This window comes from Denticeps clupeoides, chromosome 14 (assembly GCF_900700375.1).
Source record: "Denticeps clupeoides chromosome 14, fDenClu1.1, whole genome shotgun sequence".
NCBI lineage: Eukaryota > Metazoa > Chordata > Actinopteri > Clupeiformes > Denticipitidae > Denticeps > Denticeps clupeoides.
In genome coordinates, this window is record NC_041720.1 from 13,373,174 (window position 1) to 13,387,113 (window position 13,940).

A 13,940-nucleotide genomic window follows, 5' to 3' on the forward strand; every position below is an offset into this window, starting at 1 on the left:
GAAGTTTTGAATGTACAGCTCAAGAGGGAGCCCCGCCCAGTCTTGAATCAGGTGCTCCAGGGTAACAAACGTGAAAGAGCCAAGTTCATTGGCAGTTGAAGCACATACACACTGTGATTCCGCCATCACAAAAAACTCTTTGATTTGCAAATCAACATTTTACATTTAGCTGACACTTCACTCCAGAGCAAGCAGCGAGCTACTGGAGCAGAATTCCCAGAGCTTCCCAGGGTTAAGCGTCCTGCTCAGGGACACGGTGGTGGGACGTGGGGTTCAAAGCTGAGATTTTAACAGTCATTTGGTTAATTTGGTGGTCAAATGACCACCCAGCATTGGCAACGTTACCGTTAATGTTCCGGTGCGTTTGGACTGGACCATTATCACCTCGAGCTTTGTGGAAGACCCTCCAGGCCTCGTTCGGGGAAAAAACGTCTGGGCCTCGACCAACCCCGCTTCTCATCAGGACTTAACCTTCCCACTAGAGGTCGGCCAAGAGCTCCATGTGTAACGAATCTTTCGCACGTGCAAAGCCAAGCGCTTAATCAAGCCGCTAGGCTGGGACGCACAGTGCCGAATGCAAATGAGCGTGCAGTCAGCTTCTCACCGCGGAGAGACCAACCGGCGAAAAATGGCTGCGTATCACCAAGCTAAAGGTCAGTCCTGTCAGGGGTACGAGGCGTGGAAAGAAACAAGAGGGGGAAGAGGATAATAAATAAATAAATAAATAAATTTAAAAAGTGACGAGTTTACCTGAAACGGGTGCCACTGCTGACCTTTGCTAGCTGCGGACGCGTTTAAACCGCGCACCGCATCCTGACCAGCCATGTCTGATGCGCACACTGCCTGAATTACACTTATGTGGCACTTGAGAACGTCTCGAGACGTTCCCGACCGACCGTCCGTATCCGGGAGGCAACAGAAGAACTCTTGACGCATCACTAAAATAAGCTGGGGACCGCTTTTATTGTAGCTCACTGAAATACAGGAGAGTTGAAGTATTAACAAATAAAAATGGGAAAAGAAACACAGTTCATGGTTGATGCATTTACAATACATTCTAACAAAGCTGATGCGGGGGGGGCGGCTGACTTATTTGGTCTGTGGGTCATTCGACAGATGCGCAAACTAATGTGGATCAGAAGATGAAAGATTCGGGACAAAATAGAAAACGTGACTACGGTATATGCTTGTTAAGAGCGGTTTACACTTGCGCTGCTGTCAACGCCTACGTGATTATCTCAATAACAGCCGTACAACACAATTATACGAGATTATGGTTACAACCAAGTAGAGGAAAAGGGGGGTGGGGGGTGGGACAAAAACCCAAAAAAAACTTTTTTTTTTTTTTTTTTTTCCTTTTGTTCTTTTTACATAAAAATACATTTGAAGCTCGTCATACAGTAACTAACACCACCTCTCTTCCAAGAAGAACAGCCGGGAGCAAATATTTTCATCTTCAGGGAATAGAGTGATCACAAGTCGCATTACTAAAGCATGTCGAAGGAAGAAGTGTACAATATGCACACTTGGAGAAATACAAAATTAAAAGCCTATGCACCTACGTAGACCGGTCAGATTGGAGTCAACGTGGAAAAACAAAAACAATAATAATAATAATAATATTATAACAACAACAACAGAGTAACAGTCCAAATGTTCTCACTTTCCAGCTTAGTGGCATTAAGAGTCCAGAGTCCTTGAGTTCCATCTTCCTGACAGAGGGCGGTCTCCGCTGAGGAGGGAGGGGACATCTCTTCAGTGACGTTAGCTGGGGAGTTTGGACGCTGGAATTGGCCAGAGTGCAGGACTTATTTTGTCAAGTCTTCTTTGTTTTTATTTATTTTATATTTTTTTAAATAACTTATCAAAATGTCTACAGGTCACTGTATTCTTTTATCACGTGGTGAGTGTTAAAGGGGCCAGGTTCGCAGTGAGAACACATGGGGAGCGCGGTGGGAGGGGCCTCATTGGTTGTTTTTGGCTTTTGCGTGTGTGAGGATGTGGGATTTCAGGTTGGTGGACTGGGCGAACTTCTTATTGCAGCCGTCAAAGGGGCAGACGTAGGGCCGGTCCCCGGTGTGAATGCGCACGTGCGTCCGTAGGTTAAAGTCCAGGGAGAAACGCTTGCCGCAGCCCTCAAAGGTACACTGGAAACAAGGGGGGAGGGAAGAAAGACAGAGAAAACGTTAGAGTCAGGCAATATAAAACATCAGGGGTTCGGAGGAGATGCGCACCCATCCCAATTCCAACGCTAATCTTCATGTATTCGTCCTTTCTACCAAACTCTTAGCTGCTGACGCTGTAGGAGCAGCAGTTGGCGCCAGAGTTAACAAAGAACAAGCTCCTTACTTCTGGAGAGAGATATTGCTGAAGAATTGGACATTTGGAGGGGGTGTGAGGTTGGAACTCACTGCCCATCCACACACCTGGAGCATAAACTGATCTTCAACCTTCCCAAGTTCTCCACACTCTGCTACGTTCTCTCCACTGGATCCCAGTAGCTGCACGCATCAGGTTCAAAATACTGATGCTGGCCTACAAAGCCAAACATGGAGTAGCACCATCCTACCTCACAGCCCTTATTACACCTCGCACTGCACCTCGTTTACTCCGAGCCTCCAGTACTGCTCGCCTGGTCCCTCCATCTCTGAAGGTAAAAGGAAGATGCTCATCTAGACTCTTCTCCGTCTTGGCCCCTCGGTGGTGGAATGAACTTCCTCTCGAGGTCAGAACAGCTCAGTCACTGAGTACTTTCAAACAGCAGCTCAAGACCTTCCTCTTTAGAGAATATTTATATTAACTTGGACCTTTCTTATTGTCTGACTTACGTATAGAAACTACAACAGAGTGAATAAAAAGATTGTATTAATAGTTGGGCGTCCTAGTAAACCAGAACTGATCAGTTCATCGTGGTAACATGGAAGTACGTTGTAAGTCGCTCTGGATAAGGGCGTCTGCCAAATGCCTTAACTGTAAATGTAAACTCTCATTCAAGATTTTTATTTGTCACATGCAGTTACAGTACAACATGCAGTAAAATGCATCAGAGGTAACAAATAACGAAGTCCTGCACCACCGAGCTTTAAACATCAATATCTTGTGATGGTGGACAATCTCATCTGCCGAAATAGAACAATTTTACGCTAAATTGTGTGTTTTTTTGGCATATTTTGGCAGATGCTGGAGCCACGTCATCTCAACTGTCTGCAGAGATGCAAATAAGATAAGACGGTCCTTTATTAGTCCAAGTGGGAAATTTGCAGTTTACTTTGACTGAGCGCTTTTGAGCACAATCTGAGTGCCATTTAACCCCATTAAATCCAAGAGGAAGCAGCCATCTTTGTGCCCAATATAAGTAACATTATTGGTTTTTTTTTTTTCCTGTCACATAGCCCATGCAGTTAGAATGTAGAACATAACCACATTTTAACAGCTGACAGTGCTTGGAGGGCTGAGTCTGCTTTCCCAAAAGGAATCTGGCAACCGGTTTTATTTTTGCTGGGTGCGGGATGAAACGCAATATTATTTTTGCCAGCCAACAGCGGCAAGATCGATGTGATGTAATAGAGAAATTTCCACATACGGTTTGGCTTGTACGATATCAACTCGGAAACCTCAGGCTCAATGAAATGCCATGTTTTTTTTTTTATGTATTTAATTTCGGTCGAACCCGGAATGCCCATCCTCCATCTGTCCAAAAAAATCTTCTAAGCAAAGAGAATGGACCCAAGTGTTGCGATTAAGCTTTGAGAACACAGTGCTAAAGCCACGTGGCACAAACATCACCACCAAACGCGGGAGCAGGTTGAAATGCAGATGATAAGATGGGATGGAGAAGCAGGTGAAAGGTCATAACCTAATAAATAGCTCATCAACCCAAATAATCTGATTCCAAATCTACTGTGTGAAGAACATCACCCCCAGAAACAGCAGGGTTCTCCCTCCCCAGCCCATATGAGCCCCCCCATCTCACACAGCGCAGTGGTTTCACTGCAACGCACACCTTCACTGGCGCATGAAAACTGCGATAATTAGCTAATGAGCTGGATCCAGCGTGTTCGAGCGCGGAAAACACTGAACCGCGTGGGGCGACCTGGGATTCGGAGACCTGATGTCACTGAGCCTGACAGCTGGGCAGCTGAAATCACTACAAGAACAGGGCCCGGCGCGCGAGCTTATTTCCCAAAGACCTTATTAACGCGCCTTCAGGAATCAGCTGCCAACTACCCGATCGCACCGCTTTTCGGAGGCTGAGCGTTTTTATACGGCGGGACTTAACACCCCTGCGCCTGGCCTCAAGCGCTCATCCTGCAATTACAAACTGTACAACCATAATTCTACACAGCCAGACCACGGTATCTGTAGTCAACACAACGATTTTCCACATGTCTGACTACCTCGCACCTTCACGCCAGTAAAAAAACAGTTGTAATGAATTGGTGTTGGGATTTATACGAGGCAGGGCCAGTCAGTTCAGTATTTCCCACCAGTGAAACAGGAGGGGCAACGGACAGCTGGGTTGCCAGATCTGGCGAAAGAAACCAGTGTTACAAAATATCGATCCTGCAGCTTATTTCAGGTGGTGCTATTGTATTGATACAGGGACATCAAATATCTGCATTTTTGTAGAAAAATGGTCCAAAATTCAGTTCCGAGTTATGTCGTTTTGACTGATCCACTCAGACCATACACAGCATCTTGTACATCAGCTCTGTTTTTGCATTTTCAGTGAACCTGTATTTCGACCCGGGTGTAAACTTTACCAACAGTAATATAAGCAGACTCGGGGAGTCCTGAGTGGCTGCCACTCTCGCCCTGCGTTGGCCTAAACTACGTAACGGCTCAAAATAATTGCTCCAATGGACACCGCACACCACAATAAGTGGACCGTTGACCTTGGGAGCCTATTAAAAAGATTTCAAACCGTTTTAATAAAGAAAGCACGAGCAGTTCGGCGTTGCGCGCAGCGGCACAGATCGCCTAAAAATAAATCCGATGAGTCATCCAAGTGCACCGAAGGCAGGGGCCGCTAATCAATTGCCCTCCTCAAGTGCCCGCGGGAGCCCATACAGCCGCAGACTACGGTATTCAGCCCGGGCACGGTCTCCTTTCCTGGTGCCTTATCGTCGCTCGCCGTCTTATGCTCCGAGCAGGTTGCTGCCGAGATGCAAGCGCCGCATTCCAACCCATGCAACGCCGGGGCAGCTCCAGTCACACTGCGCTGCAGATAAATCGGGTGGCCCTGAGGTAGCAAAGCAAACCAAGTAACCGGTCACATGCTGTGAGAAAAGAAAATCTTGATAACCTGGATATATAAATCTATTTCCCATATACATAAACGAGCAGAAAGAAACCCTGAGGGGGACGCGGTCATGGTGCGTTAGGTAGCATATACCAATAGGAATTCTTCAATCTAAGCCCCGATAATCTATATGCATGTTCAATAGCAGCCGTGCTTCTTGAGCGAACATCCCTGCAGGGGGAATTAGGAAGAGAGCGTGGAGAATACAGAGGAAGAAGGGAACGCCTACAGTGTCCGGAATGAGCAGGCGGTAAATCATGCCTTACGGGTAGCGCTGGGAGATAAAAACGATAAAGATAAATAGATATGGTCGATATAAGGTGGTAGTAGCCTAGTGGGTAAACCCCACTTACTACCATTGTGTCCCTGAGCAAGACACTTAACCCTGAGTGTCTCCGGGGGGGACTGTCCCTGTAAGTACTGATTGTAAGTCACTCTGGATAAGGGGGTCTGATAAATGCTGTAAAATGTAAATGATATAAAGTTGATGGCACTCATTCAGGCCACCTACGATTACACGAGAAGTCAATTATAATGTGAACCGCACCCCGTCGTACCAATCATGCGGTTGCGGCTCACGTAAGCTCGGCTGAATGACAGCGAAAACGAACCAATCACGTTGCTGCCTTTCCTGCCCTGTGGTGCCTCTGTTTTGTGGGATGGAGACCGGGGAACAGCAATTACGCCAGCACCAGACAGGATGGGGTCCTTTCCGTTTCCCCTGAACGGGAGTATTTATTTACATGGGGTGTTGAAATTAATCTCATAATCGATGAATCACTGCAGTGCAGAACACGACCAATCAGATCATAATGACATTGCGTGGTGGTTTTTTCGTTAAAAAGCAGCGCCGGTAGCGACTGTGGCGGCCTGAGTACACGCCACTCCGGGTAGGCACGCACCACAAAGTTGAAATGTGTTGATTTCTGACCGCTGTGTGCGATGACGTATTTTAGTGCAAATAATGGGACCGAAGCGGTCATAGCGTTCAGTCTGGCCCTTCGACACACACACACACACACACACACACACACACACACACACACACACACACACACACACACACACACACACACACACAAAGCAAAAATGGAGGAAAATCTGATCTTATCAGTCTCTGGCTGTACAGAGATCTACAACACGATATTACCATCATCGTCTAACCGGGAGTTTAGAAAACAACGCACATCTTTCGTGTGGAGCCGTTCCGTTCACGCTCATGTCTGAAGCAGGCATTTTTCTGCCATTATTGCGGTCAGGTGACGAATCGGACCTTAACTCTTGCGCTTGGAAAAAAAAAAAATAATGAAGAAAATGTATGGGATGCAGACACATACACACTTTCATGTGTCAACTGTGTGTGTATAAAATGTTATGCCCAAGCAAGTGAAATTTTGCATTCAGTTAATCGGAATCAAATTCATATTCAACGTGTTGCACTTTAAAGGGCAAAACAAACAGAATTATTAAACTACGGTTAGACAATTGGTGTGTAAGAATACGTTAGAATAGAATCAGGTAACAATGCATGGACACCCAACTGTTACAAAAGTGTCATTTAGAAGTTTTCCATGAAAACTATACAAAATTAATAAATAAAACCGAGGCATTGATCATCGTAATCGAATCTAATCGTGAGAGCGGCGAACGTTCACACCATCATTATTTACTGTGCACCCACACTTGATTATGAAAAGCCAGCACCATTCCGAAAGAAACCCGCCTCATGCACGTCAACTCATGTCCCGCGCCCAGAGCAACTCGATGTCCCACGAACGAATGCCACTCATACTTAAAGCAGTGGGCTCATCTTATAACACTGTGGATGGAAGCCGTGTCAATGTTTACGACTCACGAAATGCAAGACTTTACGGTCTCAGACCCAAGCAGGCGCTGCAAAATGAAAAGGCACAAAGCACAGAGATGTCACAAAAACGCAAAACCCCACTTTATTGCAGAAGACATGATACCAGTCAGCAAGGTTCGAGCCTCATTAACAGCTCCCTGGCCGTAAGCGTTTTTTAAAAAATTTTATTTATTCAGTGGTCCTGAAGTTCGGCTAATGTGGCGCAATCGGTTTTCCATTTCGAAAAATCCGGAAGGCATAAACGCGTCGACATGAACAAACATTCCCTGTAAGTTTGCACAACATCATCCAATTCTTACTCAGCATCATATGAGAAGAATCAGCAATTGTGAGCATTTACGTTTACAGCATTTGGCACAGCGACCTACACAAGTGCTTTAAGACGAATATCGTTGAAAATCCCACGTTTGGTGCACCAGGATTCAATCTCCAAAGCTTTAGCTTGAAATTGGGAAGATGAAAAAGAGTGGTTGGATGATCAAAGTAACTTTAAGACTTTATATTGCCACCTTCTGGTCTCCAAAAGAGATCATTCCAAGATCCATTGGCTGGAAAACCATGCAGCGTCTAATTAAAACTCGACTAGAAGTTTCCATAAAAATATTCATAAGGAAACTGTACGTTTTGGAAAAAGTTTAATAGTCTATGTACACTTTAGATCATGCTACAAATATAGACTGGCAACAAGAACACAACGCCGTGGGTTCGACTACTTCACTGTAGTCTACTTCAAACTCAAAGGACGGCTGTCAACTGAACTTATTGATTTGGATTCTTCTAATTCAATTCTGATTCTCATTGATTAAATTGCAGCAAACCAGTGATGTTAGATATCAACGTTTAATCGTCTCTTCTCTGCGGAAAACACTTAGATGTACCAGAAGACTATAAACACAGATCAGTACCCACACTTTAGAGAGTCTTCTGCAGTCCATCTGGACTTGGCAGAATGCCTAGTTGGGACATCAAAAAAAAAAAAAAAAAAAAAAAAAAACGTTCGGCCTGTTTGAAAATACACGCAGAAGAAACGGTTTCCGAACAAATATCGAATTACTAACCTTGACCGCAACTCATATGCAACTAACAAAAAACAAAAAAAAAACAAAAAAAAAAACACAAATAAAAACATGTGATCTTATCCCATGAATCGTTATTAAAGATTAAAATACAAAAGCTGCCTGTGCAGACACTTACAACCACACACACACACAAACACTAATTAACAAAACTCGATCCAAACCTAAATTGCCCCCTTAGTGGGATAATCTGGCAAGAAATGAAATGAAGCCAAGCATCCAAACGTGGCTTAATCTTGTTTTAGAAAATCCTCAACGTCTGCGATAAAAAGCATCAGTGGGAGCGTCAATTTTCCCCATAGAGTCAGGCTGGGTAATACAAGTCATACAAATAAGAAAAGTGTCAGATGAACATATTACTCCTAATTGCGTAGAAATGTATTGGTGCCATAATTGACTGGAAAAAAAAGGAATCAGTCACGCCCGTCAAGTCTATATTGTCCACATATGACTTTTGTACATCATGATGGATCCTGTTATTGTGAAAATCTCTGGAAGCCACTAAAACGTCACACTACTCCTCATCTGGCGCTGGAACAACGAACTACCACGTGCTGCATATTTATGACTTTTCCGAGCACCATAAAAGTGACATATGATCTTGGTCCCCTTCTTATCTGGTGACAGCTGATTAACCTTGGATGCTGCTCTGTTGTCATCCACTGAAGCTGTAAGCATGACAAAAGAGTGGCACGTTTTACAGATGCTTTTCAAATGCAAATGCCCTCTTCAAAGAACCATGTGCACCAGCCAGCGAACCACATTTTCAAAGTTAATGTCACCCTCAGTCATAAATACTGGGGGAAAATAAAGTAAAATAAATAAATAAATAAATAAATGATTCTCATTATAATTGAATTTAGCATCTCATTTCCAGACGTTTTTCCTTCACCGAGATTAATAAAATTTCCCCTCCTACGTTAGAAGCCAACGTCCACATCCATTGCACGACTGTAATGCATCTATAATTTCATGTGCTATAACGAACAAATAATGTGGCCATAAAACCGAGAAGAACAAATGCATTTCATAAACACTGCAGAATTAAAGCTAAACGAATTACAAAGGAAATATTTTAAATATTGTATTTTGATTTTTTTTATTTTTTAAATGCCTAATCGTCGGCTCCTATTATTCCTGTAAATACTCTGGATACAGAGAGAGAGGAGGGATAATTAAGAGTGCCAGAGTGCCACGTTTGGACGTCCTGGTGGAGGTATCCTAGTGGGTAACACACTCGCATATAAACCAGAAGACTCAGGTTCAAGTCCCACTTACTACCATTGCGTCCCTGAGCAAGACACTGAGTCCCTGTGTGTCTCCGGGGGGGACTGTCCCTGTAACTACTGATCGTAAGTCGCTCTGGATAAGGGCGTTTGATAAATGCTGTAAATGTAAAGACACCAGTGATGTCCACAAAAATCCATGGATCTTCTGATCACATTTGGACGCGAGGGTCTCAGTTAAACGCCACTTCTGAAGAGGTGTCCCCATTAAGGCACCGGGGTACTGGGAATAGCATGGATCACAGAAGTGCCCCCTGCTGGACCCAACGGCCATCACGCCATCTAAAGCAAAGTCCCATTCAGGCTTCATGCTAATGTCAGCCTGACGTGACCGTGGACGGAGAGAAAACCGCTCTTTTCGACGGACTCGTTTATTTTCTCCCAAAAACAGACACCAACCACCTCAAACTGGAAACATCTGCAATGCAGGCTGAGCGAACGTGCGTTCAGGCGGGGTTTCTCCTGCGCTGGTGGGCTGTGAACACCCTGCAGCGGGCTGTAAAAATCAATACATGGCTGCCAGGATGGTGTTAAATCACATTAAGTCTTGATTTGAGAACAAGGCCCGAGACAGACGCAGGCAGAGATGTTCAAACAGAACCGTCTCCCCGTGTCACCCAGCCCCCGTGGACTCCTAAATTATGAAAGACAGCATTCAGATTGCCACAATGTAGGCTATGGTTCAGGGGGGGGAGGGAGAAATGATGCTTTAAGATCTGGAATTTGGCCCCTTATGTCGTCATACGTGGAAAGGTTACCTCCCGTTTCTCAGAGAATTTCCCGCCTTTCCCCTAAAACATCATCCCCTCCGACCGCCACGGCTGGCAAACGATTGAAGCGTCGCAGTTGCTCGGATGTGAAAAATGAGCACAAGCATATTTCACAGTTCAGTCACGCGATACTCTGAAGAACCAGTGGGATCCTTTCAAATTGTCTGGAAAAACGCTGACACGACTTCCTGTCTGCGGCAAACGTCGTGGTTGGGAGGCGGTGTCGATGACGTCATTTCCGCCAACGCCCCCTCAGCTTCTACAGGCCGCTGTCCTCCTCATTAGCATTTAAAAGAACGGACGGCGAGACGGCGCGTCCTGGAGAACGGTATTAGAACAGATACGGTATCAGGGGAAACTTCACGCTGATTTCAGATCTGCTTTTGAGTCACATCAACGCTTTTGAATTATGAGTAACAGTTTGCAATGGACTTGCATTCGGTTTTTTTATTAAAAACTTTTCCTGTGTTTTCAGCGTGAAGTCAGACATAGAATGATCAGCGTCAGTCCGCTATCGCTGTTTCTCCAAAAAACGACTAGAACCTGATTTTCTTGCGTATGCTGTGCCCGGACAGTCGCGGTACACCGTCCAGGCGGCCATCGTCCTCTCACTCCGGAAACCTGGGAAGCGACGCTCCGTTGCACGAACGTCCTGATGAATTGGCTCGCCGCGCCGGGGACTCGAGGCGTGGGCTGCATGTGTTCCGCCCGGTTTCTGGCGGAACACCCGGGATTTCCCCCGGTCGCCCAGTGGGCAGCCGAAGCGCGACCTGTACACGTTCTTAAGGTCACGTGGCCTCGCCGCGAACGAACCACACACACACACACACACACACACAGAACAGAAACCGTCTGGAGGATTAATACAATTTCTCGGCTTGGTGACGACCGAAGTCAATAGCGATCAATGACGTCCGTAACATAAAACGCAGGGGTCTGTCGTTAAATCTACTAATGCGCTTTGGCTAATTACCAACTATCATGCACTATATAACTACCTTAAATCCCCGAAAACCGTATGTGCTCGGGAAAAACTACACGCGTCTGATTTGCAATCGGCGCGAAAAAAAAAACTCCAAATTTTGACACGCGTCATTAAACGGGCGAAGATTTTAGAAGTTGGCGGTAGCCTCCACGCACCTGGAAGGGCTTTTCTCCGGTGTGGACCAGCTGGTGCCGCTTGAGTTTGGAGCTCTCCACGAACGCCTTGCCGCACTCGGCGCACACGTGGACGCGCGGCCCGTGGGTGTGCAGGTGTTTCCGCATTGCCGAGTTGTCCCTGAACATCTTCGTGCAGCCCTGGGAGAAACGACAAGAGACGTGGGATTTCACGCGGCCCGGCGGAACCAAGCGGAAGAGCTAAGTCCGGGCGACGACAGGGGGCCACACCTTGTGAGGGCACGCTATCGTCCTGGGCGCGTCATCTTCTTTGATCTTCCGTGGCTTCATTCTGAAAAAAAAAAAAAAAAATCAAACCGGCTTCATTTCAACCATCGAAACGGTTCATTTTACGATGTTTTTAAGAGGGGACCGCGGGTGTATTTCAGGAGGACCACCAGCACAGTGAGGTGTTGACAGGAAAAGGGAGCTAAACTTATGCATCAAGCATCCTCCTTGCCGTTTTTTGGAATTCTAAAATTACGTTCCGTGGCAAAATCCTGCTGAAACATCCAACTAATACGGCAAGTGATGGTTTAAAAATAAAAAAAAACGTGTGTTTTATATGGTCCGCTGCATTCAGCCCGGTGTAAATAAACTGCAGCTTTCACTTCCGCTCGGCTCACGTGACTTTTTTTTTTTTTTTTTTTTACCAATGTGTTGCCAGAGCAAGACTGGAGCTGATGAGCCTGCAATCAAACAGCACAACTACAAACCGTACCGTACAGCGCAGCGCGTGGAACCGTTCCCCTTATCCACCGCGGCCCGCGAACCCAGTGCGCGTCTACGGGAGGAAGCGTGCAACTCTGCTTTACAGGGAGCACAACTAACACACAAATAGAAATGTCACATATTGTTGTGTGGCGATGACACAACTGGGTGACTGGAGCAAATGTGCAGGCGCAGGCGGGGTTTGCGTTAACACCGCTACCGCCCTGGAGGGACCCGACAGGCTTATTAGGGATAAACATTTAAGTGACACCCGTCCGCAGTGGCTTAAGATGCAACCAACTTAAGTGACAGCAGTACCCGAGGACAGTGACTTACCGGACTGGATTGGAGCTGTGGGAAGCAGCACTGCTACTAAAGGGACTGGGGAAGAAACAATAGGGTCATGTGGCTATAATCAAACCCTGAGATGTTCTCAGGTATGGGCAATACAAAAAAAAAAAAAAAAAAAAAAGGGCGTGGAACTCAGTGTTCCTGGAAACATTTGACACTATGATCTCTGTAAGGTTCTTTCTTTACATATTAGTCCAAAGAGTTACAATCTAATTTGCTACGAGCCCTGGTCACTGGTCTTTATTTCCAGCAGCCCTTCTCGGATGACACGAGGCTTTGGGAATAAATCCAGTCATTTGAGTGCGGCTCATGGTTTATGCCTCCGAAGACACAAAAGAAATCCCCTAAATCACAGCAGGGAGCCCTTAAGGCCGACTTGATGGCCTCAGTCCCTCCGTGGCCAGCTCACCTCGCAAACTCTGCCAGCTGTTTGGGATCAGACAGGTCGATTCCTGGGATGCCTCCTGGCGGGAGCTTCTTCCCGGTCATGTACTCGGAGTAATCTGGGGGAGAGTCCTCCCCAATGATCTGCTCCTCAACCACTGTCTCATGGTCAATGTCCTTTTTGTCATCTTGCAGAGGGGAGGAAAAAAAAAAATTAAATCAGTAACACTTCAAAACGCACACAAAACTGTAGGGAGAACAAAAACATTCAGTTTAGGTATGTCGACATCTTCATCGTGCGTTACGGGGCCTGGAAATCATGCGCGGTTATACAGGAAACAGCATCGAAGGCTGCTGACCTCTCGTAGCAATGAAGCGATATAAAAAAATAAAACATTAAAAAAAAACATTAAAACGAGCCCATGCGGTGACTAATATTTTATTATAAATTTGTTATATTTAAAAAAAAAAAAAAAAAAAAACATATTAAACCTTCTGCCTCAACCAATTATTGACTGTATAAAAGAATATTCTTCTTCTAAGTTCTTTTGATTGATCTGAGGTCACGTGCTCGTACATAAAAAAATGCTGGATTATCGGACTTCCATCCGCCAATAACCATGAAGCAAAAGATTTTTGAATTTATAATGAATACCGGATAATCGAAGAATTTGTAGATGCACTAAATATACCTAAAAAACAATGAAATAATGTTAAAAAAAAAAAAAAAAAAAAAACACGATTATAATGCTCATGGATTCTCGTAAAAATTCCCCCATGTTCATCTTTACCACAATAATCCGCGCGCCAAAAAGAGGGCTTTTTACCGTGAGCGTGTGAGAAGAAGGATGTAAAACGCCTGCATGTTCGCAGTAAACGACATTAGCAGTAAGCGAGTTGAACGGCTAGCGGGCGGCCGGGGCCCGGGGCTCGGGGCCCGGCAGAGGCCGGACCGGGACTCCGCGGCTGCGGCCTACACTCCGCCCCAGCGGCGCCCTCGCTCTGGCGCCGTCCGCCATCTTCGCTCGGCCGACG

The 13,940-nt window shown here is 45.7% G+C and overlaps 1 protein-coding gene across 3 annotated transcripts in view; it reads right to left on the reverse strand.

Moving 5' to 3' along the window:
• Positions 1 to 939: 939 nt before the first annotated feature.
• Positions 940 to 13,940, reverse strand: part of yy1b (YY1 transcription factor b) — a 33,163-nt gene continuing 20,162 nt past the window's right edge. For 2 of the 3 annotated variants that reach the window (XM_029002200.1, XM_029002199.1), the window contains 5 exons: positions 12,931 to 13,093; positions 12,507 to 12,551; positions 11,691 to 11,751; positions 11,442 to 11,600; positions 940 to 2,147 (listed from right to left, as the gene is read on the reverse strand). In XM_029002200.1, coding sequence (XP_028858033.1) covers positions 1,965 to 2,147; positions 11,442 to 11,600; positions 11,691 to 11,751; positions 12,507 to 12,551; positions 12,931 to 13,093 — 611 coding nt within the window. In that variant the 3' untranslated portion in view covers positions 940 to 1,964. The remainder of the gene's footprint in view (positions 2,148 to 11,441; positions 11,601 to 11,690; positions 11,752 to 12,506; positions 12,552 to 12,930; positions 13,094 to 13,940) is intronic. The other variant, XM_029002201.1, reaches the window with a different exon arrangement.